The sequence below is a fragment of the Myxine glutinosa genome, chromosome 1 (genome assembly GCF_964187855.1).
Source record: "Myxine glutinosa chromosome 1, kmMyxGlut1.1, whole genome shotgun sequence".
NCBI classification, from domain to species: domain Eukaryota; kingdom Metazoa; phylum Chordata; class Myxini; order Myxiniformes; family Myxinidae; genus Myxine; species Myxine glutinosa.
The window spans coordinates 280181417-280206403 of NC_136261.1; the positions used below are offsets into that span (position 1 = coordinate 280181417).

Genomic DNA, 24987 nt, shown 5'->3' on the forward strand with positions numbered 1-24987 from the left:
ACGTCCATCGGAAAACCTGCCCTCCGAACCGCAGAGAGAGGCAGCGTTTTCCGTACGTACGGATGGGCGTCCCGTTCGCGGCAAGCAGCGCGGGGCCCCCACCCGCGGCGTGCTTGTCTGACGTGCCGGCGGGAATGACACTCACCTGCGCTCCCGTGTCGCACAGGTAACGGCGCCCAGAGAAGGTGTCCGTTATGAACAGCAGGCTGCTCGAACGGCCGGCCCTCATCGCCACTATTGAGCGCCGGCCCGGGCGTTTTCTGACCTGTTGAAGGAGCATGGCGGCTGACACTGCCGAGCTTCGTGGCCGAACTTGGCGTGGAACCAGCACCAGGTGATGGAGCTGGAGGAGCGCGGCTGGCTCCGCCAGGCCGGTGGAGTTGGCGGGTTTCCCCGCGGTGGCGGTTTTCGCCGCGGCGGTGGGCGGGGCGTGGCGGCGGTCACGAGGTGCGTATCAGCATGCTGCGTATGCTGTATAAGCTGATGCTGTGGAACAGCAGCATCAGCAGCATCAGCAGCATCAGCCTCGAGGGCCGTGACGGCCACGCCGACTCTCGCCCGCGTGTCCGAAGCGGCGAAGTACCTGTCCGCCTCGGCTGCCAATGCTCGGGGTTCCGTTAGCCCGGTCCCGGCCAACGCGAGGCGAACCTGCGCTGGAAGTTGGCGACGGAAAAGCGCCCGGAATAGAGAACCGGGGGCTTCGTCGCCCAACAGTGACAGCATATGGTCCATTCGGACCGACGGGCGCGTGTCACCGAGCTCGGGGAGATCCAGGAGGCGGTCGGCCCGTGCGTCGTCCGTGAGGCCGAACGTGGCTAGGAGTAGCCGCTTGAGTGCCTCGTACTTGTGGCCGTCCGGTGGGTGGCGAAGGACGGACACAACTCGAGCGGCCGTGCCGGGCCCGAGGGAGGCGACGACGTGGCAATAGCGCGTGTCATCGCCGGTGAGGCGCCGAAGCTGAAATTGGGCTTCGGCCTGGACGAACCAGACTTCGGCCTGAGCCTCCCAAAATTCGGGAAGTTTGATGAGGTTGGCCATGGCAATGGCGTCGCGTGTGGAAGGATCGCTCTGGCAGATCCAACGTCGAGGGGGTCACCAGTAAAGCACGGCGTTACGCGCGCTGCTTGCGAGCAAGGAGGAAGCGGACAAGCGGTAACTTATAAGCGTCTTTATTTCAGGAGCTCACTGTAACACTGGCGTGCTCCGGGCTGCGCGCCCGGTGTATATCATGAGGCCACGCCTACCCCTCGGGCGTGGCCACCGCCCACTTGGTGCGCGGAATGATGTCACCACGCCAGTGGGCTTTTGTGTCCGCCACATTATCATTGTTTTTGGTAGTTACATTGTAATAGGAATACCATGTCATGGAAGGACTTATTAAACTGCTCTATGCACCTTAACATGGCAGTCCGTGTTTAGAAACAGACGAATTTTTCCGGATTCTTTGTAGTTAATAAGCCTAATCATCTCAGGAGATCATATCTAAATCTATTCTCATTTTGAACAGGTTACAGGGCTCTGCTGCTGAGCCCGCTGGGGAACCTTAGAGCTCTTTCATATGGCCCCTCAATAGGAATTTCTGACTGTCAGTGCCTGCAGGGGGGCGATATTTTTGACCTTCGCCCCGAGCGCCACAAACCATCACCTCGCCACTACTCCTACCTACACCTCACCCACCATATTGGGATCTTTATTTAAAAGGTTTAACACTGCACTCCCCCTCATGTGCTTATCTACAAAATGGGTTAAAAAGCAATCCTGGACTATATCTAGAAAATCCTATTCTCCTCTGCCTTCTTCCGGACACCATTCTTCCATGCATTTGTTGACATCTATCACAGTGCTCATAAATTTGATTCCATTTCCTAACCTTGAGAGAATACCACAAAACATTATCTCACAACCCTCTGCTTTCAGTCGCTTACCCAATATCCCATTTTTCAACACCTCTGAGTAAACTTTCCCCACATCATTTGCTCATACATGTACCACAACCAATGTCTTCCTGTCGTGACCTGATACGATGCCATTTAACCTTCCTTCAATATCCCTATAATAACTCCTGCTCCTTTGAAACTGCATGCAACTCTGTCTACGATCTGCTCTGCATCCTGCAGAATGAAATATCTACATATTTAATAGCTTCATCACCAACAAAAACTGTCTCCCTAGCCTCATTCATACCCATCTCTATTCATATTCCTGCTCCTCACCACTACCTGCCCTCACACCACTGTCTGCCCTCGCACCACTGTCTGCCCTCACACCGCTGTCTGCCCTCACACCACTGTCTGCCCTCACACCGCTGTCTGCCCTCACACCGCTGTCTGCCCTCACACCGCTGTCTGCCCTCACACCGCTGTCTGTCCTCACACCACTGTCTGTCCTCACACCGCTGTCTGTCCTCACACCGCTGTCTGTCCTCACACCGCTGTCTGCACTCACACCACTGTCTGCACTCACACCACTGTCTGCACTCACACCACTGTCTGCACTCGCACCACAGCCTGCACTCTACCCCCTCACTATTTCCTGCACTCACTACCCCTTCACCGCTGCCTGCACTTGCTACCCCCTCACTGCTGCCTGCACTCGCTACCCCTCATCACTGCCTGCACTGACTATCCCCTTCCACTGCCTGCACTTGCTACCCCCTCACCTTTGCATTCAATCGCTACCCTCTCATCGCTACCTGCACTCACTACCCCCTCATTATACAAAGAAACACACCAGAGCAGGAAGTTCAGCATTTAGGAAAAAAATTAAATGTCAGGAGGGACATTTTGCCTTTTCTGAAAATAAAACCTTACTATCAATACATCATACAATGATGTATTGCAGTGAAACACACTCGTACGAAGAAGATGGAGCTTGCCGTGCAAAGAAACATGGAAATATAGTCTTTTGATATTATGGGAATAAAAACCAACAGATGAGATAGAGAACGAAATTTAATGATATATTAGTGATTATCAAAAAACTGAAATGTAACTGGGCTGGACACAGACCAAGAAGAATTGACAATCAATGGGTGACAATAATTGCTAACTGGCTACCTAGAGAAGGACTTGGCAGAAGCAGAGGAAGACTAAAGATTAGATAGAATGAGGTTGAAAGATTCACTGTAGTACAATGGTCCTGCATTCCAGAGGATGGTAAGGTATGTACCATGTTGAGTGAAGCCTTTGTCCTGTAGTAGACTGGAATAGACTTGGCAAGACAAGCAAAGACCAGAGGGATACGTTTGAAATTAGGAGGGTTGGGTAAGGGAACGGGGTTAAAGTGAAAGCTTGTGAGCTTTAAACAAAGCGGCCATAATGGATAAGTGTTTTCATAACAAGTGAACGTTTAAATCTCCACAAACCTGGTTTGGCTGCAAGGTAGATGTTACTTTATGAGTACACAGGTGAATGCTGCAGGATATCTTGATCTTCAGAGGAAGAGTTTTATAAATCATCTACTTGCATTTCAACAACTTTTGACCACTGTCTGTAATTAGTGTTTAACTTTCCTTTGTTGTTTGTTTTCCATTAAAGCAACATTTAGCTGTTTAGAATTTGTTACATGTATAAAGACAAGTTCACTTCTTTCACTGACTGCTGATCTCCTGTTTTTCTACTCGTTTTATGACTGATATGCACAAAATGTATAACAGTAGTTCATATTTTAATTACATACAGGCTCAGAGCCAAGCACGAAGTTTATAAACCGGATGGATATGAGAAGCAAGCAAATGCCCCCCTCCATTTTCTCCATTTCCTATTGATTATTGTGCCTGGTGTTGGCTTAGCGGTTAGGGTGCCGGCTTGGGATCCGAGGATCCTGGGTTTGAATCCCGGTCGATCGCTGAATTAACACCAGGGGGGTTGACTCAGCCTGTCATCCTTCCGAGGTCGGCAAATTGAGTACCAGTTCATCCAGCAAATTGAGTACCAGCAGGAAGGGCATCCAGCCATAAAACATTGCTTCAAAAAGGGGACCACGGTGCCCAAAAAAGGCAAACCCCTGCTCTGTGGGGAAAAATGGCCTCTAAAGGTGGTTCTTCTATTGATTGCTGTTACTCCCTCTTTTGACCATGGTGCAGCACTAATGCTAGCTTAGAACTCCGGTGTTGACCTTACTTTGTACCAATATCGGTTTGTTGTAAAGCTGCTATGAGTATTTAGAGCTTCCTTCCCACAGGCATGCACTCTATTTGAAAAACTGAACATTTATCTCGATTGCAGAGAACTGGAATTCCTGAGGCGACGCCAGGCTTCCGCAGGCCTCAGCGTGCGAAGGAGCGGTGCTATGCGCCGAGGAGGACTTTTCTCACAGGATTTCCTGTTGCTGTCTCTTCCCTCTCTGCTCGTCACCCATCTGCTTGTCCTTGGTCTAGGGTATGTTGTTCTTGGTCTTGCTTTCAAACTGCCTTTCATTTACTCTCCTGTTTATTATTGCCTTATCCCAGTGAAAAAGTACTGCACTTTTCACAACACGCTCCTTTTAACATTGCAGTTTTTTTTTTTACTACTGTAGTGGTTACCTTATTCACATGTCGCGGTTACCTTATTCACTTGTCGCGGTTAACTTATCCGCATGTGACGGTTACCATTACGATGGGTTTGGTCTAACCCACGCACACGGGCTTTTGGTTGTGTCGTCGTGACGCACGCGCGGCTGTTGGAGCCACGCCCTCCGAAGAGGGTTCTTGGTTTTATATAAGCCGTTACGACTTCCGTTCGCTAGCAGTTGCTGGAGATTTCTGTACAATAAACAACCTTTGTACCCAACGAAATGGCCTCTTCTTGTCGTCTTCGGCAACCGCTAAACTGGTGACCCCGTTGTCCCCGAACGTATTCGGGGGCCAAATGAACACGGCAGGATTGCGACCGCAATTTCTTCCACAAGACCTAAACTCGAACTGCCGGAGTTTTAGCAACGACGAGCGGCCATGTGGTTCGCGCATCGCGTTCGGTTCCGCCTCTACGACTAGAGGGGCGAACCAGCTCCGGGACCCTCCGAAGGAACGCCGTTACGGGGCGTTGGCAGCATGGCTACTTCGTCGCCTTCACGCACGCAGGCCGAGTACTGCTACTTCGTCGCCTCTGCGCACACAAGCCGGGCACGGCTACTTCGTCGCCTTCGCGCACACAGGCCGAGTACTGCTACTTCGTCGCCTCCGCACACACAGGCCGAGTACTGCTGCTCGCCACTCCTACTACTGCTCCTACGGCGGATCCCGAGGCTGATGCTCCTGCAACTACAGCTACTACCGCTGCTCATCTCTTGCGCACGCACGGCTGCTTTGTTACCTTCGCGCGCACTGGCGCCTCGTTGTCTTCGCGCGCACTGCTGCTCGCCACTCCCGCAATTCCTACTGCTGCAACTACAACGGCTACCGCTGCTCAGCACCCGCGGCCCGGCTCTGTTCCACCCGTGGCCCGGCTCTGTTCCACCCGCGGCCCGGCTCTGTTCCACCCGCGGCCCGGCTCTGTTCCACCCGCGAACTACGTACACGCCCGTGGCATGCCTTCTGGGGGGGCGCATGTAGTGGTTACCTTATTCACATGTCACGGTTACCTTATTCACTTGTCGCGGTTAACTTATCCGCATGTGACGGTTACCATTATGATGGGTTTGGTCTAACCCACGCACACGGGCTTTTGGTTGTGTCATCGTGACGCACGCGCGGCTGTTGGAGCCACGCCCTCCAAAGAGGGTTCTTGGTTTTATATAAGCCGTTACGACTTCCGTTCGCTAGCAGTTGCTGGAGATTTCTGTACAATAAACAACCTTTGTACCCAACGAAATGGCCTCTTCTTGTCGTCTTTGGCAACCACTAAACTCTCCTGTTTATTATTGCTCATTCATTTACTCTCCTGTTTATTATTGCCTTATCCCAGTGAAAAAGTACTGCACTTTTCACAACACGCTCCTTTTAACATTGCAGTTTGTTTTTTTTACTACAGAATTTTTGCATGATGCACACACACACACACACACACACACACACACACACACACACACACACACACACACACACACACACACTACACACACACACACTACACACACACACACACACACTACAAGCAAACTGTAAATGGCATTTAGCATAATTACCTCCACCACAGAAGGTGGAAGGAGGTTACATTTTCAACCCTCTCTGAACGTTTCTCTATGAGCAGGTTCTCAAAAAAAAAATCTCAAAAAGTTGTGGACGAATTTTGAGGACAGATTGGGTGTGTGACAAGGACAAATTGAATAGATTTTCGTGAAGATCCGGATCTGGGTCCTATAATTTCAAAAGTGATTCTTGACCATTAAGAGATGAGGCCGAAAAACGATATATAGCATGATATCTCAAAAAGCTTTGGACGGATTTGGATGAAACTTGTTGGAAAGGTTGGATGTGTGACAAGAACAAGCAGATTCGATTTTGGTTCATGTCCGCCTATCATTGGGATACAAAACAAACTGTTCAGCCTGGTGGAGGTATGTGCTCTATCGAGTGCCATTCTAGTTCAAAAGTTTTTAAAGTAGTTCAAAAGTTTTTGCAAACTCCAAGCCCGCTTGGAGTTTGCAAAAAAGGACCTAAAGGACTCTCAGACTGTGAGAAACAAGATTCTGTGGGCTTTCATGTGTCTTTCACTGAGGAGAGGCTTCCGTCTGCCCACTCTGCCATAAATCCCAGATCGGTGGAGTGTTGCAGTGATGGTTGTCCTTCTGGAAGTTTCTCCCATCTCCACACAGGATCTCTGGAGCTCAGCCAGAGTGACCATCGGGTTCCTGGTCACCTCTCTTACCAAGGCCCTTCTCCCCCGATTGCTCAGTTTGGCCGGGCGGCCAGCTCTAGGAAGAGTCCTGGTTGTTCCAAACTTCTCCCATTTATTAATTATGGAGGCCACTGTGCTCTTGGGAACCTTCAATGCAGCAGAATTTTTTTGTAGGCTTCCCCAGATCTGTGCCTCGACAAAATCCTGTCTCTGAGCTCTGCAGGCAGTTCCTTCGACCTCATGGCTTGGTTTTTGCTCTGATATGCATTGTCAGCTGTGAGACCTTATATAGACAGGTGTGTGCCTTTCCAAATCATGTCCAATCAATTGAATTTACCACAGGTGGACTCCAATCAAGGTGTGGAAACATCGCAAAGATGATCAAGAGAAATGGGAGGCACCTGAGCTAAATTTCAAGTGTCATAGCAAAGGGTCTGAATACTTATGTCAATGTGATATTTCAGTTTTTTCTTTTTAATAAATTTACAAAACTTTCTAAAATCCTGTTTTCTCTTTGTCATTATGACAAACCTGGTGTTGGCTTAGCGGTTATGGTGCCGGCTTGGGATCCTAGGATCCTGGGTTCGAATCCCGGTCGATCGCTGAATTAACGCCAGGGGGGTTGACTCAGCCTGTCACCCTTCCGAGGTCGGCAAATTGAGTACCAGCTTGCTGGGATGAATGATCCCGGTGTGTACCCCGGTTTAGAATAGGTACACTGTATCCCTGCGCATCGTAAGAGCGTGACCAATGGTTGGCGTCAGGAAGGGCATCCGGCCATAAAAAACATTGCCTCAAACAGGGAACCATGAATTGTCATGGAGCCCGCAAGGCTAACCCCTGCTCTAGCGGGGAAAATGGCCTTAAAACGATCATTCATTCATTCATTCATTCTTTGTCATTATGGGGTATTGAGTGTAGATTGATGAGGGAAAAAATGAATTTAAACGATTTCAGCATAAGGCAGGAAGATTTATATTCGCCAACACAAGTGAATGATCCGACCCGATTTTGGCAGAATTATATGTGCGACTATTTTTGAGGTGTTCTTTCCACTTCATTGGAACTATTATACAATCAATTTGATTTATTGTCACTCCATCCGACATCACATTTTTTGCTCATTACATATCATTGAATGCGCAAAATTGAAGTCGATGTAAGCCTCTGTCGTTATGTGCACCAACCCAAAATTTTCCAACTATTTCAGTCTAGTTTTCATGCTGTTGCTCTCGTACTTTGGCATTGAGGTCGCCCAATATTATACATTCTACTTTTTTCTTTTTTCTTTTTTGTATACAGAATCGAGGCTCGTGTAAGAGATAACACATTAAACATGAAAATCATTGCACAGACACGTAAAACATACAATGAAGGGAGCGGGAGACAAGAGGGGGAGCAAGAGGGAAGCACACAAGCACAACAACAGTAGAGAACAGGGACGTTGGTAGATCTGTGGAAGGGGGAGGGCTGGGTTAGGAGGGAAGGGTACATGGTATAAAGCAAATTAATACTACTAGGAATTTCAGGAAACAAGTTGGGGATTGAGAGGCGGATTTGGGGTGTTTTAACGGGGGTAGAAAAGATCAAGGTTTTGGATGGGGGAAGATAAGAGATGGTGGTGAACAGCTGTTTTAAAGACCTGGAGGGAGGAGTGGGATTGAAGAGAGTGAGGGAGTTTGTTCCAGAGGCGGGAGAAAAGAGGAATGAAAGAGTGAAGGTGAGCAGAGAGTCTTGATTTTGCATCTTGAATCATGTCATAAAATTCCACGAATTCGTGGTCTGAGTAAACCAAATCCGGCAACTTGGAAGATAGTTATTTGATTTATAGTTGTTTCAAGGGTAATGCTCATCAGTCTTTTGGAGACTCATTTGAAAGATGCCATGCACTCTGCAAGTTCCTTTTTGATTAATATTGCAACTCCTTGTTGTTTACACCATCACTGCTTGGGGAGTGAATAATGGTGTAATTTTCTTCTATGAGTGTTGGGGTTTCCTTTGTCCAATAAGTTTCATCCAAACCAATTATATCAGTCGAGTCGTTCAATTTCTTTGATTAATAGCTGTATTGAGTCCGTTTCATTCAAAGTCCGTGTATTCCAAGTTGCAAACCGTACCGAGAGGTTCTTAGTACCCCATTGATTGCCCGGGACTGGGGACCGTTGGTTTAGCTGTACTGTCATTGCAAGTACTAGGGCATGCCCGTACTATATATATATCTAACATTATATCCCCCCCCTCTATTTACATCAAATGGTTTGGTCCATGAAATGTTTTGGTCCATTCGCAACGCCAAAGCGAACGGCGAACGCTTTACATGAAATGGTTTGGTCCATGAAATGTTTTGGTCCATTCGCAACGCCAAAGCGAACGGCGAACGGCTTGCGAGTACAGTGACAATCCCCCCCCCCCCCCTCTATTTACATGAAATGGTTTTAATTAGTTTTAAAACATAGTTTAACGCCAACATATGGCATGCCCGTACCCGTACTATCCGTAATGGCGCACGCTCTCACAGGAGCTCCGGAAGGTCGCATATCGCAGGAAAGCGAAAGAATCGCAAATTAGTTTTAATTAGTTTTAAAACATCGTTTAACGCCAACATAGCGCCAACATAGTTTGCCGACGGGAAATAAATGAATACGCTCTCAAATGTGCCATCCGAGGCAGAGTGTGTTCGCCACGTTCGGCACACGCGATAGCTCGCTGCTCTCTGATTGGTTGAATCGTTTTTTGGACATAGCTCGGTAAGTAATTGTCCGATTAATATGAAACCTTGAAAAGGCACATCCTCGGGTCCCCAGCAATATACCTGGCAAGTTTCAAGTATATCGGACCGGTAGTTGTCGAGAAACAGCGGTCACAGACAAACAAACAAACAAACAAACATACACACAGAGATTACTGGAATTATAGATAGATTTGAGCATTTGTTACACCAGAACACTTGCTAAAGGACATCTCAGATGTTACTCTGCTTAGTCTGGTCCTTCAACTTTAACCTGTCTGGCTAGGTCGCACCTGCCAGCAGAATAATGCTCCCGCCAACATAGCTTAAAGAATCACCGGGACATGCAAGCCCCCTCACGACGATGAAGTGATCGTCAGTGGGGAGTTTGGCTGTTAAAACCACAACTATTTATCTGATGGCACATGGGATTTTACATGGAATAGTGTTTACTTTAAATTTGAGTCATCGATTATCCTTTAATGAGAGTCAAGCATTTTGATTTGTGTAATAGCATTATTAAAAGTGATGGTAAATATGAAGCAGAATGTGTTTAGAAAGGTATTATCGCGTGACTACCCTTGGTGATGAACACCGTAGGGTAGCACGGATGTTACTCCGAGGCGTTCAGTTCAAAAATATAGTGGAGAATACGCGTGGGGGAGCAAGAGGGAGGGGGGAAACGGGAGCCTTACCTGAACGGCTTCCACCCGACGTCTTCACACCTGGATAAAGTAACTCAAACAAAAACGGATTTAAAATGTACAAAAATAAACAGGTTTATTTAATCAAATGCCGGTACAAAGAAAATGCACGATAAACTGAATTCCTAAATGGGACGTCCCTACAAACAGATCCAAAGACAGACAAAAGGGAAAAATAACTGAAATTAAATATGCGTCTGTGTGCACTCAACTCAAATTGGCCGGTGGGGTCTCGTCAGTCTGCGAACAGGTCCCGGAGGTCCGTGCGCGGGAACACACGCTTTGGCGCGAAGTACATGCGTGGAACCAGGCCTCAAGGTGCGAAGTGAACGGCAGGCGTGCTGCCCGCTCTTCCATGCCCCGCTCTTCCACCCATCCTCAGCACGGAGAACCGCAGTTCCCGGTCCATGGCTCTTCCACCTCCCAACCACCAGCAAGGTCTCGGAACACTGCCGGTCCTCGATGAGATTCCTTGAGCCAGAGAGCAAAGTGCCACCGTTCGTACGAGGTCCAGCACAAGAAAGCACGAGGGAATCACGACCGTTCGCTATGGTCTTCAGAACGAAAAGGCACAAAAGAGGGAATGTCAGTCAGAGCATTCTGAACTCCCCACGCGTAAGAGGACAAAATGTCGGGAACACAGTCTTTTGTTCCTTGGGCTCTGACGTCATCTCACATCTCTGTCCCGACCCTATCATCGAGTTCCATCAGACCAGTCCTTTCTGTCAATCAAACCCCGCCCAATCACGGCTCCTCGGGGCTTGGCCTCACAGATATTTTGTCCCGTGTGCTTCCAAAGTCAGGGTTGTCAGTGGCAGTGCTTCATGCCTGACTTCCGGTGGTTTTATTAATTAGGGGTGTTTAATGGTAATTTTGTTAATTGTAATTTTTTTTTGTAATAAAAATTGTTATAAATATTTTGTTTGATGGTAATTTAATGGTAATTAATTAGGTAATTTTGGCTAGTGTCTATGGTGTGGTGCCAAAAGGGACAAAGGAATAAAGTACAGAGGTAACGACATACAGGGGATAAATTACCCATAATACCTGAGCTAATTAACATACCCCACTCCTCCGATGGGGACGAAGATACACTTAATCCGAACACACGGAGCTGACTTATTTACATCAAGGTTTCTACACGACATTCTACCTGGTTCTAAGGTAATCATTGTCTACCCCCTACAAACGTAACAGTATTTTCCCAGATTAAGCCATGTTGTCCACATTCAAAATGTGTGCAATCATCTGGGTTGACCCAGATCTAATTAAATATTGGCCGTGGTCTGTAAACCTTGCAAGCATTTAAAATGAAACATTGACAGAGGGGTGGGAACAGGAGCATCTGCTCCTTGCTGATGTAGAAATGCTATTTGCATTTCAGCAAGTACAGAATATTGTATTAATATTTATCCATTGCCAGAGGCTAACACATCTACGTTTCATGGGCCTTGTAGTTTCAGATTTAGAGTACTGACTTGGACGCCTTACGAGAAATGCATGCACTTGTGGCATTGGCCATCAATGTTACACACTATATCGGAGGCAACTCATTGTCTGCTTTGTAGTCTGGTTAGCATCATGATGTGTCCTCTGCTGGTGCTGATTGCAAGATTTTGTTATTGATAAAAGATCCTTTTATTTATATCCTGTTAAGAAGGATCTTTAGCTCACCTGGAACGAAGTTCAGGGGAGCTTATGTGATGGCGCGTCGTCCGTCCGTCCGTAAACACTTGCAACTTCTTCTCCGAAACCACTGAAGGGATTGTGACCAAACTTGGCACAAATTATATCTGTTGTGTTGTGACTAAAGTTTGTTCATGGCATTCAGAAAATCGGGGTCTGAGGGGGTTTACCGGGGGTCAAAGTGGATCCAGGTTTGAACCCCCAAAATAGGTATTTGCTTTCTTCTCTAAAACTACAATTTCGATGAGACTTGACCATAACCTTCATCACCTGTGATGTACCAATGTTTGTTCACGGCGTTAAAAAAAATCTGCCCCTTTGGGTGTCTACAGGGTGGTTGCCCCCCAAAATAGGTATTTGCTTTCTTCTCAGAAACTATACATGCAATTTTGATGAAACTTGACCACAACCTTCATCACCCATGATGTACCAATGTTTGTCCAAGGCATTAGAAAAATTTGGGTGTGAGGAGGTATACGGGGTTGGGGGAGGGTTGCCCCCCAAAATAGGTATTTTTTTTGTTTGTTTATTTGTTTAAAGTCTTATCATTATGTTAGTATGGTTCTACATCCTGCCCTGTCTTCTAGAAACCATTGAAATTGGTTTAAAATCCCTCTAGTCAGTGCAGTATACTGTTTATTCTACCAGGTGAGTGCCAGGGGTATTACCCCTATGTTTTGTTTTACACTACCTTTTTATTGGGAGCATTATTGCCCTTCTCAAGTTGCCCTGTGTGCCACAACGTGTTATTGGTATCATATGTACATCAGCCAAGGCGGAGTAGCTAGGTTACCCTATTCCCGAACTGTCGGTTATTAATGAGTGAGCTGGTATTTTATTGGCTATCCAATGAAAACATGGGGATTTTCCTGTGACCAGGTCGGTTGTCAGAAGTTTAGAATCAAAATCCTTATTTTATAAAAAATTTTATAACAAAATCCTTCAGCTACATTTTAACCCTGCTGAAGGGGGGGGAAATATGAAGTGTTTCAATATGAAGTGTTTCAATATGAAGTGAAGGGGGGGAAATATGATGGTAAATATGAAGCAGAATTTGTGTTTAAAATATATATTTCCAGCCTGAACCCATGTTGTCCATATTCAAAACGTGTGCAATCATCTGAGTTGACACATCTCATTAAAAACGAGAACGGCGCTACATAGTCTGGCCTCGTGCGCTCCTTTTGAACAAAAATACCATTGAGGCACCCTGCTATGTCATGTAGTTTCTTGACATGGGTTATGAACGTCATAAATTTAATTCTTCACTCATATCGGATCATACACTACATGACCAAAAGTATGCAGACACCCCTTCTAATTAGTGAATTCGGCTATTTCAGCCACACCCATTGCTGACAGGTATATATAATCAAGCACACAGCCATGCAATCTCCATAGACAAACATTGGCAGTAGAATGGGCCATACTGAAGAGCTCAGTGACTTTCAACGTGGCACGGTCATAGGATGTCACCTTTCCAACAAGTCAGTTCGTAAAATTCCTGCCCTACTAGAGCTGCCCCGGTCAACTGTAAGTGCTGTTATTGTGAAGTGGAAACGTCTCGGAGCAACAACAGCTCAGCCACGAAGTATTAGGCCACACAAGCTCACAGAATGGGACCGCCGAGTGCTGAAGTGCGTAGCAGGGAAATTCCGTCTTTCTTCGGTTGCAACACTCACTACCGAGTTCCAAACTGCCTCTGGAAGCAACGTCAGCACAACTGTTCGTTGGGAGCTTAATGAAATGGGTTTCCATGACCGAGCAGCCACACACAAGCCTAAGATCACCATGTGCAATGCGAAGTGTCGGCTGGAGTGGTGTAAAGCTTGCCGCCATTGGACTCTGGAGCAGTGGAAACTCGTTCTCTGGAGTGATGAATCACGCTTCACCATCTGGCAGTCCAATGGACGAATCTGGGTTTGGCAGATGTCAGGAGAACGCTACCTGCCCGAATGCATAGTGCCAACTGTAAATTTGGTGAAGGAGTAATAATGGTCTGGGGCTGTTTTTCATGGTCCGGGCTAGGCCCCTTAGTTCCAGTGAAGGGAAATCTTAACGCCACAGCATACAATGACATTCTAGACAATTATGTGCTTTCAACTTTGTGGCAACAGTTTGGGATAGGCCCTTTCCTGTTTCAGCATGACAATGACCCTGTGCACAAAGTGAGGTCCATACAGAAATGGTTTGTCGAGATCGGTGTGGAAGAACTTGACTGGCCTGCACAGAGCCGTGACCTCCATTCCATCGAACACCTTTGGGATGAATTGGAATGCCGACTGCAAGCCAGGCCTAATTGCCCAACATCAGTGCCCGACCTCACTAATGCTCTTGTGACTGAATGGAAGCAAATCCCCACAGCAATGTTCCAACATCTAGTGGAAAGCCTTCCCAGAAGAGTGGAGGCTGTTATAGCAGCAAAGTGGGGACCAATTCCATATTAATGCCCATGATTTTGGAATGAGATGTTTGATGTTCGGGTGTCCACATACTTTTGGTCATGTAGTGTTTTTTTTGTTTTTTTTAATTATTTTTTTTTTGTATACAGAATCGAGGCTCGTGAAAGAGCTAACATTTATCACACAAAAAAATCAAACAGACAAACAAAATATATAAAAAGAGGGAGCGGTAGACAAGATGGGGAGAGAAGAGGAAGCACACAAACACAACATTTGAGAGCAGGGACATCGGGAGATGTGTGGGAGGGAGAGGGCTTGGGGGGAGGAGGCATGGGAAGGGGGGGCGGGGTGGAAGAAGTATAAAACACAAGGACACCAAGGACTTCCAGGAAAGAAGTTGGTATTTCAAAAAAGTGGATTTGGGGTGGTGAACAGCCGTTTTAAAGACCTGGAGGGAGGAGTGGGATTGAAGAGAGTGAGGGAGTTTGTTCCAGAGGCGGGAGAAAAGAGGAATGAAGGAGTGAAGGTGAGCAGAGAGTCTTGATTTTGGCAGTTTAACCATAAGAGGGTTGCAGGCAGATCTTGTGCGACCTGCAGGAATATTTGGGGGACAGAGCCCAGAGAGAGCTGGGGGAGCAAGGCCGGAGAGGAGTCGGTAGAAGACGGAAAGACCACCAACCTGCCTGCGGTGAGTAAGTGAAAGGCCCTCGGAGATAGCGTCATCGCGGGAGATTCCAATGATTCTGAACGCTTTGGTTTCAACAGCGTGAAGACGAGCTAGGTGTGAGGCAGGAGCACCAGCCCAGAGCGGAGAGCAGTATTCCATTGAGCTGCAGATGAAAGCCTTGTATGGGGTGAGGAGCTCAGGTGTGCCAAGGAAGGACTTCGCACGATGGAGGATGCCCAGTCCGCGACTGGCTTTGGAGGCCAGCTTGGAAATGTGGTTTTCCCAAGAAAGATCATGGCAGATAGTGAGACCCAAAAGCTTGAGTGACAGAACTTCTTGGAGATGATTATTCAGAAAGTGGATGGGAGGGTTGTCCAGTCGGTCTTTTCGGAGAGTCATCGTAAGAGTGTGAGATTTGTCAGGATTGAAAGACATGTTCCACTTGTTTGCCCAGTCTGTGATTTTGTCCAGGTCTGCAGAGAGTGAGGACTGAGGAGGCTGCAGACTGCCGATCTGAGGGATGAGGAATGGAGCGGCAGAGAGTGGAGTCATCAGCAAAGAGATAGAGAGGATTTTCAAGAGAGTCAGAGAGATCATTGATGAATACCAGAAAAAGCACAGGGCCCAGAACACTGCCTTAGGGAACTCCAGCCTGAATGGGAAGGGGAGATGAGAGAAACCCATTCAGGACCACACATTGACTGCTACTAGAGAGGAAGTCTGGAAGTCATGTGACGAGGTTTCCATGGATACCATAGGTGGAGAGTTTTGTTCAGACTGGCTTTGGAGGCCAGCTTGGAAATGTGGTTTCCAAGGTGGAGAGTTTGGTGAGCAGAGCGGGGTGCCAGACCGTATCGAAGGCACGTGATATGTCAAGGGAGACAGCTCTAATTTCCTGTTTGGCATTGAGGACCTCCATCCATTGTTGAGAAAGCAGAAGCAGCATGTCCAGAGTAGAGTGACCTGGTCTGAAACCAAATTGATGATAACACTGGTCTGCGTCATTTCAGAGGTCTAGGTTTTCTCAACGGTTCCTATATGCTTTTTGCATGCTGAATTTAGAAATGTATCTCATTTCGCTCAATCAGGTCAAGTTTTTATGCTATCTCAATTTTAAGGAAAAAAAATAATCAAAATTTTTGTTTTTTTAATTAGCATTTTTTAAATTCAAAATCAGACTTACATTGACAGAAAATGTACAAACTATATATATAAAATGACGCACAAGTACCGTTAATGCGAAATTCAACATTAAAAAGACGAAGGAAAACAATTAATGTGGAATAAATGGCTTTCGCAAAGATTTTCGTCTGTGTGTCGCATCTGTAACATCTCTCTTGAGGCACCAACAGTAGTCTGCAAGCATGTTGACATCCCATCGGCCCTGGTACCTCTCTTCCATCACTCGAATATCCTGGTGAAACCGTTCTCCTTGCTCCTCGCTGACATCACCACAGTTTTCCGGAAAGTAGTCTAAATGCGAGCTGAGAAAATGCATCTTTATGGACATGCGTGCACCAAGAGCCTGGAAGCTCTGCAGGAGCCCTTCCACAACACATTCATACTCTGGACTTCGGTGATTGCCCAGAAAGTTCGTCACAATGGATTTGAATGAGAGCCAGGCATTCCTCTCATTGCTCTCCATACTTTCGTCGAATTTAGGATCTTTCATCAGCTCCCTGATCTGAGGGCCATCAAAAATGCCTGCTTTCAGTTTGGCCTCACTTACGCGAGGAAATTTCTTGTTCAGGAAAGCGAAAGCTCGACCTTCTTTGTTCAGTGCTTTGACAAAATTCTTCATAAGTCCGAGCTTGATGTGCAGTGGCGGAAGTAGAATCTTCTGAGGATTCACAAGAGCGTGTGACACAACGTTGTGGGAACCTGGTTCCAGGCCAGATCTTTCTGGCCAGTTGCGTTGTACATAGTGCTGCTTGTCTGCTCGGCTGTCCCACAGACAGAGAAAGCAGGGGTATTTGGTGTAGCCGCCTTGTAGACCCAGCACCATGGACACAACCTATAAATAAAAAGAAAGAACACACACATTTGTTTTAAAATTTGTTATTCCAGTTTATTAAAAATATATATTTTAATCCATGTTAAGAATATTTCAATAAATAAAGTAGAAAAATATATGTAACTAGGTTGACACCAACATACCTTTAGGTCTCCGCAAATCATCCAATTGTGATCTTTGTACTTCAAAGCAGTTAGCAAATGCTCCATGTTACTATAGTTCTCAGTCATCTGTACCGAGTGACCCACCGGAACAGACGCGATCTTGTTGCCATTGAAGAGTAGTACTGCTTTCAAGCTTCTACTTGAGGAGTCGACGAAGAGCCGCCATTCTGTAGGATCATACGCTAAACCCATAGCTGCAATGAGGCCGGTGATGTTGCTGCAGTAAACCAGAGAAACTTCATCGTCCGAACTAAAATATTCTCGAAACTCTTCTTCACGGCTGCGGTACCAGGAGAATGTAGTTTCAGGAGCTAACAAACGATTTTCACGAAGTCGTGACCCTAGCAACTGAGCAGATTCTTTGGACAAACACAAATCTCGTGTCAAATCGTTCAACTCCGCTTGGCTAAAGAGTTTGGGTTGATTTGTCTCGCCCATAGGTTGATATGTACCAGATATGTCACCATCTTCCATTTGTTCATCGGAATCAGACGCCGAATGTCTGCAATTTTCGGGCGGTGCTGGAATTGGAATTCCTGGTCCATGAGGCACTGGTTTAATGGCAGATGGCACGTCTGGATACTTTAAGTGTTGCTTGTTTTTTCGATTTATGCCTAAAATGAAAGAGATAGACATACCGTCAAGGGGGTGACATGATATATAAAGTTAAACAATTTAGAATGTTTGGGAATTTATTAAACATAAAGTTAAACTCAAACAAAATTGATAAACTCACCTTGTAGGTTTGTCATACAGAAATAACAGTCATTAGTATGATCTCTTCCCTCCCTCCACACCATTGGGATACCAAAAGGCAGACACTCAATCTTCTTGTGGCTCCAGCGCCGCAGACTCTCAACACACGTTTTGCAGCATATGTGAGGGGCAAAGGCTTTGTCCTGGTCACCAAGTTTCATTCCAAAGTATGCGTGATAGCTTTTTCTTACAAAACGTGTGATGTTAGACTGCCGGTCTGGCATGGTCACTTTACCACAGATATAGCAGAACTTGTTTGGGTCATTCTTGCACTTTCGATTCATCGTGAATCACAGTAATGTTATAGTAAGGAGGACACTACGCAGGACGTACTGCCGCTCACGTGCACCTAAGTGGACAGGAAAGTAATTGAGAAAGCACTTTCTTCCACATTAAGTGTACTTGTGTGTCATTATATGTATAGTTTGTACATTTTCTGTCAATGTAAGTCTGATTTTGAATTTAAAAAATGCTAATTAAAAAAACAAAAATTTTGATTATTTTTTTCCTTAAAATTGAGATAGCATAAAAACTTGACCTGATTGAGCGAAATTACATACATTTCTGAATTCAGCATGCAAAAAACATATAAGAAACGTTGAGATAACCTAGACCTCTGAAAAAAATATTTCAAATGCAGCCCAGTGTAAGAGATCAAGCCATTGGAGAAGAGGAAAGATTTCATATCTGAAGCAATGATGGATATATATATGAAGTTGCAGATTTTACGGATAACATTTTTATTTCAATATATTGTGGCTGCAATACCACTTCACCGATGACATTATCATTATCACCCTTTATACACCATGGGAAATTGATGACATATGCCAGGTTTAAATTGTTTTAATTCAGCGGTTTCAGAGAAAATGATGTCCAAACTTTTTTTTAATATCCAATATGGCTGCCATCCCATGTGACCTATGACGTCAAAGTTGGAAATAAAATATTCTCCATGAGGAGTCCCTCTGTTTAAAGTTTCGTATCAATCAGCAAGAGGTTGCGGAAAAAATCATTTTTAAAGTGAAAATATACAGACACACACACACACACACACACACACACACACACAGACAGACAGACAGACAGACAGACAGGGGCATTGCAATAATCTCGCATCCCCTTCGGAGTGAAACTACCAAACTTTGGGATGCTGGTCCAGTGTCATTACCATTTGGCTACTACTGAACCTGTTAAACATTTAACCCTAAACAAGTAGAAAGCATGCTTCCATTGAGTAATTCTGCAACTCACTGTACAACTGTTACCATCTATTATTATTGTTGTTATTTGTATATATTGTAGAGATAATGTTTTTTGCTTTTTTTATTTTCTCCACCCTGTTCCACCAGGATGTTGCTGGGCAGGAAGCTTGCAGCAAGTTCCTCACACAACCCATAATTTATCTTTTCTTCTTGTCCCTCCCATCCCTCACTTCCACTATACTAGACTGGATTGCTTTAAATCTCAAGTTTTTTTTTTCCATGCTGATGAGTGCAAGTGCAAACATTGACCAGTTGCTAAGCTTTTATGTTGTCAATGACCTTAAACTTCCTTCGAAGGTGATGTACGAATCATCATCATCATTAGTGTACAATACTCTTTAAAGTGTGCAGGCCAAAGCAATCTCTTGGCAGGGGTTGTGCTGGGTGGTTTGCCGTTTCCTTTTCAGCAGTCGGCTGTGGCAGGAATTTGTAATTTGTTCAATGATCCGACGATAACTTGCCGACTCGTCGTGAAAGACACCACTATGGGAACTTTGAAGGCCACCAGTGCTGACAGATGAGTCCTTCAACTTTACGTCCTTACGAGAAACGACACACATTGTGATGGCTCGCCCAGCCTGCGAAGCACCAGGATGACCATTTATAGCTGGGCCGAGATTCAAACCAAGGCTAGACAGCTGAAAGGCGATTGCCTATCCTCTAAGAGTCTAGGCTATCCTTCTAGCCTTGATTTCTAAAGTGTTGTGTTTTCTTTTTTTTTTCTCCTTCCTTTAACATTTAGAAATGAACGTAGTTTTGAAACCAAAGTGAAATGAATATTGAAAATGCAACTCTCAAGGTATGTTTTCTTGTTTTGATTCCAAATAAATTAATTTGGAGCACAATGGAAATATTTTAAGGTTTGTATGTTTCATTTAAACCTTCTTTTTTTTTTTTTTACATTCGCCCGATTGAGATTGATCCGAGCTTGTTCACAATTTGTGGGACATATAAGCATTTGTTTCTTGTAAAAAAAAAATAGTCGTCAGAACATTTCTTTTGTGAAAATATGCACGAATAATTTATTCTGACATTGATGATTTTTTTTTTTTTTATGTTTTTTTTTGTATACCGAATCGAGGCTCGTGTAAGAGCTAACACATTGAATATGAAAACATGCACAGACATATAAAACATACAATGAAGGGAGTGGGAGACAAAAGGGGGAGAAAAAGGGAAGCACACAAGCACAACAACAGTAGAGAACAGGGACGTTGGTAGATTTGTGGGAGGGGGAGGGATGGGGGGAGGAGGGAGGGGTACACGGTATAAAGCAAATTAACACTACAAGGAATTTCAGGAAAGAAGTTGGGGATTGAAATTGGCGGATTTGGGGTGTTTTAACGGGGGTAGAAAAGATCAAGGTTTTGGATGGGGGAAGATAAGAGATGGTGGTGAACAGCTGTTTTAAAGACCTGGAGGGAGGAGAGGGATTGAAGAGAGTTCGGGAGTTTGTTCCAAAGGTGGGAGAAAAGAGGAATGAAGGAGTGAAGGTGAGCAGAGTGATTTCGGCAGTTTCACCAGGAGAGGGTTGCTGGCAGATTTTGTGCGTCCTGCAGGAATATTTGGGGGACAGAGCACAGACAGAGCTGGGGGGGCTAGGCCAGAGAGGAGTCGGTAGAAGACAGAAAGACCACCAACCTGCCTGTGGTGAGAGAGAGGCCCTTAGAATCAGCTTCATCGCATGAGATACCAATGATTCTGAATGCTTTGGTTTAAACCGCGTGAAGCTGAGCTAGGTGTGAGGCAGGAGCACCATCCCAGAAGGGAGAGCAGTATTCCATTGAGCTGCGGATGAAAGCTCTCTATGTGGTGAGGAGCTCAGAAGTGCCCAGAAAGGACTCTGCACGATGGAGGATGTCCAATCGGCGACTGGCTTTGGAGGCCAGCTTGGAAATGTGGTTTTCCCAGGAATGATCATAGCAGGTAGAGAGTCCCAAAAGCTTGAGTGACAGAACTTCTGTTTTTTTGTATATAAGATCGAGGCTCGTGTAAGAGCTCGTGTAAGAACTAAATTATTTGAGAGGATTGTTCAGAAAGTAGATGGGAGGGGTTTCCAGACGGTATTTTCGAAGAGCCAAAGTGAAAGTGAGAGTGTGAGATTTGTCTGGATTTTTTTTTTTTTTGGTATACAGAGTCGAGGCTCGTGAAAGAGCTAACATTTATCAAACAAACAAGCAAACAAAGATTGAAGGACATGTTCCACTTGTTTGACCAGTTTGTGATTTTGTCCAGGTCTGCAGAGAGTGAAGAGGCTGCAGACTACCAAACTGAGGGTTGAGATATGGAACGGCAGAGTGGAGTCATCAGCAAAGAGATAGAGCGGATTTTCCAGAGAGTCGGAGAGATCATTAATGAAGACTAGAAAAAGCACAGGGCCCAGAACACTGCCTTGGGGGAACTCCAGCCTGAATAGGAAGGGGAGATGAGAGAATTCCATTCAGGACCACACGTTGACTGCTACTAGAGAGGAAGTCTGCAAGTCATGCGATGAGGTTTCCATGGATACCATAGGTGGAGAGTTTGGTGAGCAGGGCTGGGTGCCAGACCGTATCGAAGGCATGAGATATGTCACGGGAGACAGCTCTGATTTCCTGTTTGGCATTGAGGACCTTCATCCATTGTTGAGACAGCAGAAGCAGCATGTCCAGAGTAGAATGACCTGGTCTGAATCCAAATTGATGATCGGAGATCAAGCCATTGGAGAAGAGGGAGGATTTGATGTCAGAAGCAATGATCGAATCCATGACCTTGCTGATTATTGGGAGCGGGCTGATTGGTCTGTAGTTGCAAGGATCTGTTTTTGCACCTTTTTGTGTGAAGCGGTAATGTTGGCTGATTTCCAAGCAGATGGCAGATGACCTTGAGCAAAAGAGAGGGTGAAGAGAACAGAGAGAGGGTGTGAAAGAGCGGCATAGCAGGCCTTCTAGTCCAGTTGCAGAATCAGAGTCGAGGTTTGACAGAAACTTCTCCACCTTGTCAGGAGAGAAGGACACAGAGTCCAGGAGCAGCTGGGTATGATGGGTACAGAGAAAGACGGGTTTGGGACACAATATTTTGAGGCAAACACAGAGTTGAGGCATTCGGCATTGTCACGTGCAGTGCCAGCTGTGTAGCCGTTTGAGGTAAGGGAGGGGATGGAGGGGGAACAAACACCAGAAACAGATTTGAGCAGATGCCACCAGGATTTGGAGGAGGGAGACAGGTTTGAGAGTTTAGTCTTGAGAGTAGAGAGATATTGTTTCCTAGCTCTCCTGAGGGTAGACGCATACTTGTTCTGAGCTTTTTGAAAAGAATGGAGATTGCCTTCAGTTGGATTAACCTTCCAAGAGGCGAAGGCAAGTTGTTTCAGGGCAACTGCCTCACCACAAGCTTCAGTGTGCCATGGATGGGAGGAAGGGTACGACAACTGAAGACGAGATGGGATAAATCTGTGCATGAGAGAGAACAGTTTACTTTGGTAGAATTCCCAGGAAGAGTTGATGTCAGAGGCAGTAGAGATGGGAGACCAGTCCAGATGATTGATGGCTGCTTGAAGACCGTGCCAGTAGGCCTGAGTGAAATGCCAGACTCGTCGGCGCTGAGGAGGCTCTCTTGAGAATGGCCAGAGAGATGTCCACTTTAACAAGCAAATGATCAGAAGAACCGATTGGAGCAGATGAAGAACAGCAGACATTTGCAGGGAAGTTTGTCATAACCAAATCTAGAAGAGAAGAGGGTCCGTTGACTGAGATCCGGTTCGGGAAATTGACAGATTGTGTCAGTCCCAGTTGGTCGCAGAAGTCCTTTGCTGGAGGTACCCACACCCAGCCAGCTGGCATGATGACAGTTGACGTCGCCACATATGAGGAAGAGAGAGTTGGGATGAGAGGATAGAAGTTGGTCCATGTTGTCAGACAGCGAGATGTAAATGGAGTCATCACTGTTTGGAGGACGGTACAACACACATATGAACAAAAGGTGGGAGCGGAGGGGAAGCCGTAGCCAGAGGTACTCCTGGGGGTGGGGTGGAGAGAGGGCAGTGCAAGGATAGTGAGGAAGAGAGTTTTTGATAAAGATAGCAACCCCACCACCAGGACGAGGCTCAGGTCTGTCATACCGGAGGAGGGTGTAACCAGGAAGAGATATTAAGGAATCAGAGACATCTTGAAGGAGGAAAGTTTCTGTTAAGCAGATCAAGTCTGGATTGTCATAAGCAACCTGTACGGAGAGATCAATCAGATTTGAGTGAAGGCCCCAGATGTTTGAGGTCCATACCGTTAATGAAGAGGAAGGGGGAGCATCGGGTACAGGACAGGGGAGGGGTAGGGTAAGATGAGGGGTGAGAGGGGAGGTAAGGAGAGCTGTTGATAGTGTGTCAGAGATTGTAGAAGAGCTAGGAGAAAGGGAAGGATGAGGAGGACAAAAGGTTTGATGGTGATGGGATGAGGCACAGTGAGGTGTTGTTTGAGGGGGGGACAGAGGAAAGTAGAGGGTTGGAGGAGGTGGAGGGATGAGATGGAAGGGAGAGGAAGTGGGGAGGAGGCAACTTTGAGGAGGAGGAGGGAGAGGGGAGAATTGGAGAAATATGGTAGGGGGGAGGGGAGATTAGAAGGGGAAGGGTGAGGGGGGAGATTTTGAAGGGGAGGGGGGAGATTTAAAGAGGAGGGGGGAGATTTGGAGGAGAGGACTAAGGGGGGAGTTTAGGAGGGAAGGGGTGAGGGGGAGTTTAGGAGGGAAGGGGTGAGGGGGGAGTTTTGGAGGGAAGGGGTGAGGAGGGAGTTTAGGAGGGAAGGGGTGAGGGGGGAGTTTAGAAAGTGGACGATTAATGACAAACGAAGTTATTCGAAACTGAATTTATTGTGATTTTCAAGTCAGAGATCAGAGTGATGAGGAAATTGAAAAAGGCCTTTTAAGTGGACAGAAAAACAGCGTGTTGTAATAAACCACTGAATAAAACACTGCAGGGGAAAGTTTAAACATATTTAAATGATATTTAACAAAACCGTGAAAAACAATCTGGGAAAAGTCCCTGAAGTGAGGGCGTGGATCTGAGAAAGAAGGAGAAAGGGTTGAATGAGTATGGTGGAAACTGGAATTGGTAAGGTGTCGGCTGGAGAGGTAGAAGAAAAAGGAAACAAAGGGGTGGAGCTGAGGTGGTTGGTTGTGGTTGTGGGCGGTGACTATGTGTTTGTGGGCGGAGACTGCGAGGAGAGAAGGAAAAAAAAATTGTATTTAAACGTTCGACAAAGGGTAAGATGTTCGGGGGATGTAGGGGGAAAAAGAAAATCAAAGAAAAAAGCAATACAGCGAAGGAAATAACAAGTTTACAATATATCGACGGGGGAGGGAAGTCTCGAGGGACCAGGCCGCACACGCGGTGCGAACAAAAAACGACTAATTACACACAAGTTTGCACGATTTACAAACCAAGGCTAACTAGAAACGCACAGTAACACATACACAGTAAAATAACCAGTGGAAATTTGACGAAGACACAAATGGGAATATACTTAATTTTGATGACGTGGAGAGCTCGAAGGACGCTTCCTCGCTGGAGGAACCGGAAGCGGAAGAATTTACCTTTAAGATGAAGGGAGTTTTTCCCACGTGCAATGACTTTCACTTTAGTTCTGGACTCGCTAAAATTGTTTAAAATGTAATTAGAGCATCCCACAAACCCCGAATACCTTTTATCTCTGGTGACAGCATGGGCCACGTAAACATACTGAACACAGAAACACTCAACTGGAAAGTTTCACTTCCCTTGCTCGTTTCCAAGTTGAGCCCCTTAGTTTATGTTGTGCAAGTAGGTATTATCAAATTGATGAAATCTACTTTCTGAAGTCTATTTTCCCTTTTGA

The 24987-nt window shown here is 45.9% G+C and overlaps 2 protein-coding genes across 3 annotated transcripts in view; one reads left to right on the plus strand and one right to left on the minus strand.

Moving 5' to 3' along the window:
• LOC137411284 (BCL2/adenovirus E1B 19 kDa protein-interacting protein 3) overlaps positions 1 to 19995 on the plus strand; it is a 204811-nt gene extending 184816 nt beyond the window's left edge. For both annotated transcript variants that reach the window (XM_078766758.1, XM_078766755.1), the window contains 2 exons: positions 4227 to 4379; positions 19232 to 19995. In XM_078766758.1, the coding sequence (XP_078622884.1) occupies positions 4227 to 4379; positions 19232 to 19280 (202 nt within the window). In that variant the 3' untranslated portion in view covers positions 19281 to 19995. The remainder of the gene's footprint in view (positions 1 to 4226; positions 4380 to 19231) is intronic.
• On the minus strand, positions 16078 to 18271 carry LOC137418523 (uncharacterized). The gene is made up of 3 exons (XM_068104607.2): positions 17860 to 18271; positions 17103 to 17737; positions 16078 to 16959 (listed from the first exon to the last, which is right to left on the minus strand). Exons 1-3 carry the CDS (start codon positions 18161 to 18163, stop codon positions 16219 to 16221), a joined length of 1680 nt encoding a protein of 559 aa, XP_067960708.2. The 5' UTR covers positions 18164 to 18271; the 3' UTR covers positions 16078 to 16218.
• Positions 19996 to 24987: the final 4992 nt, after the last annotated feature.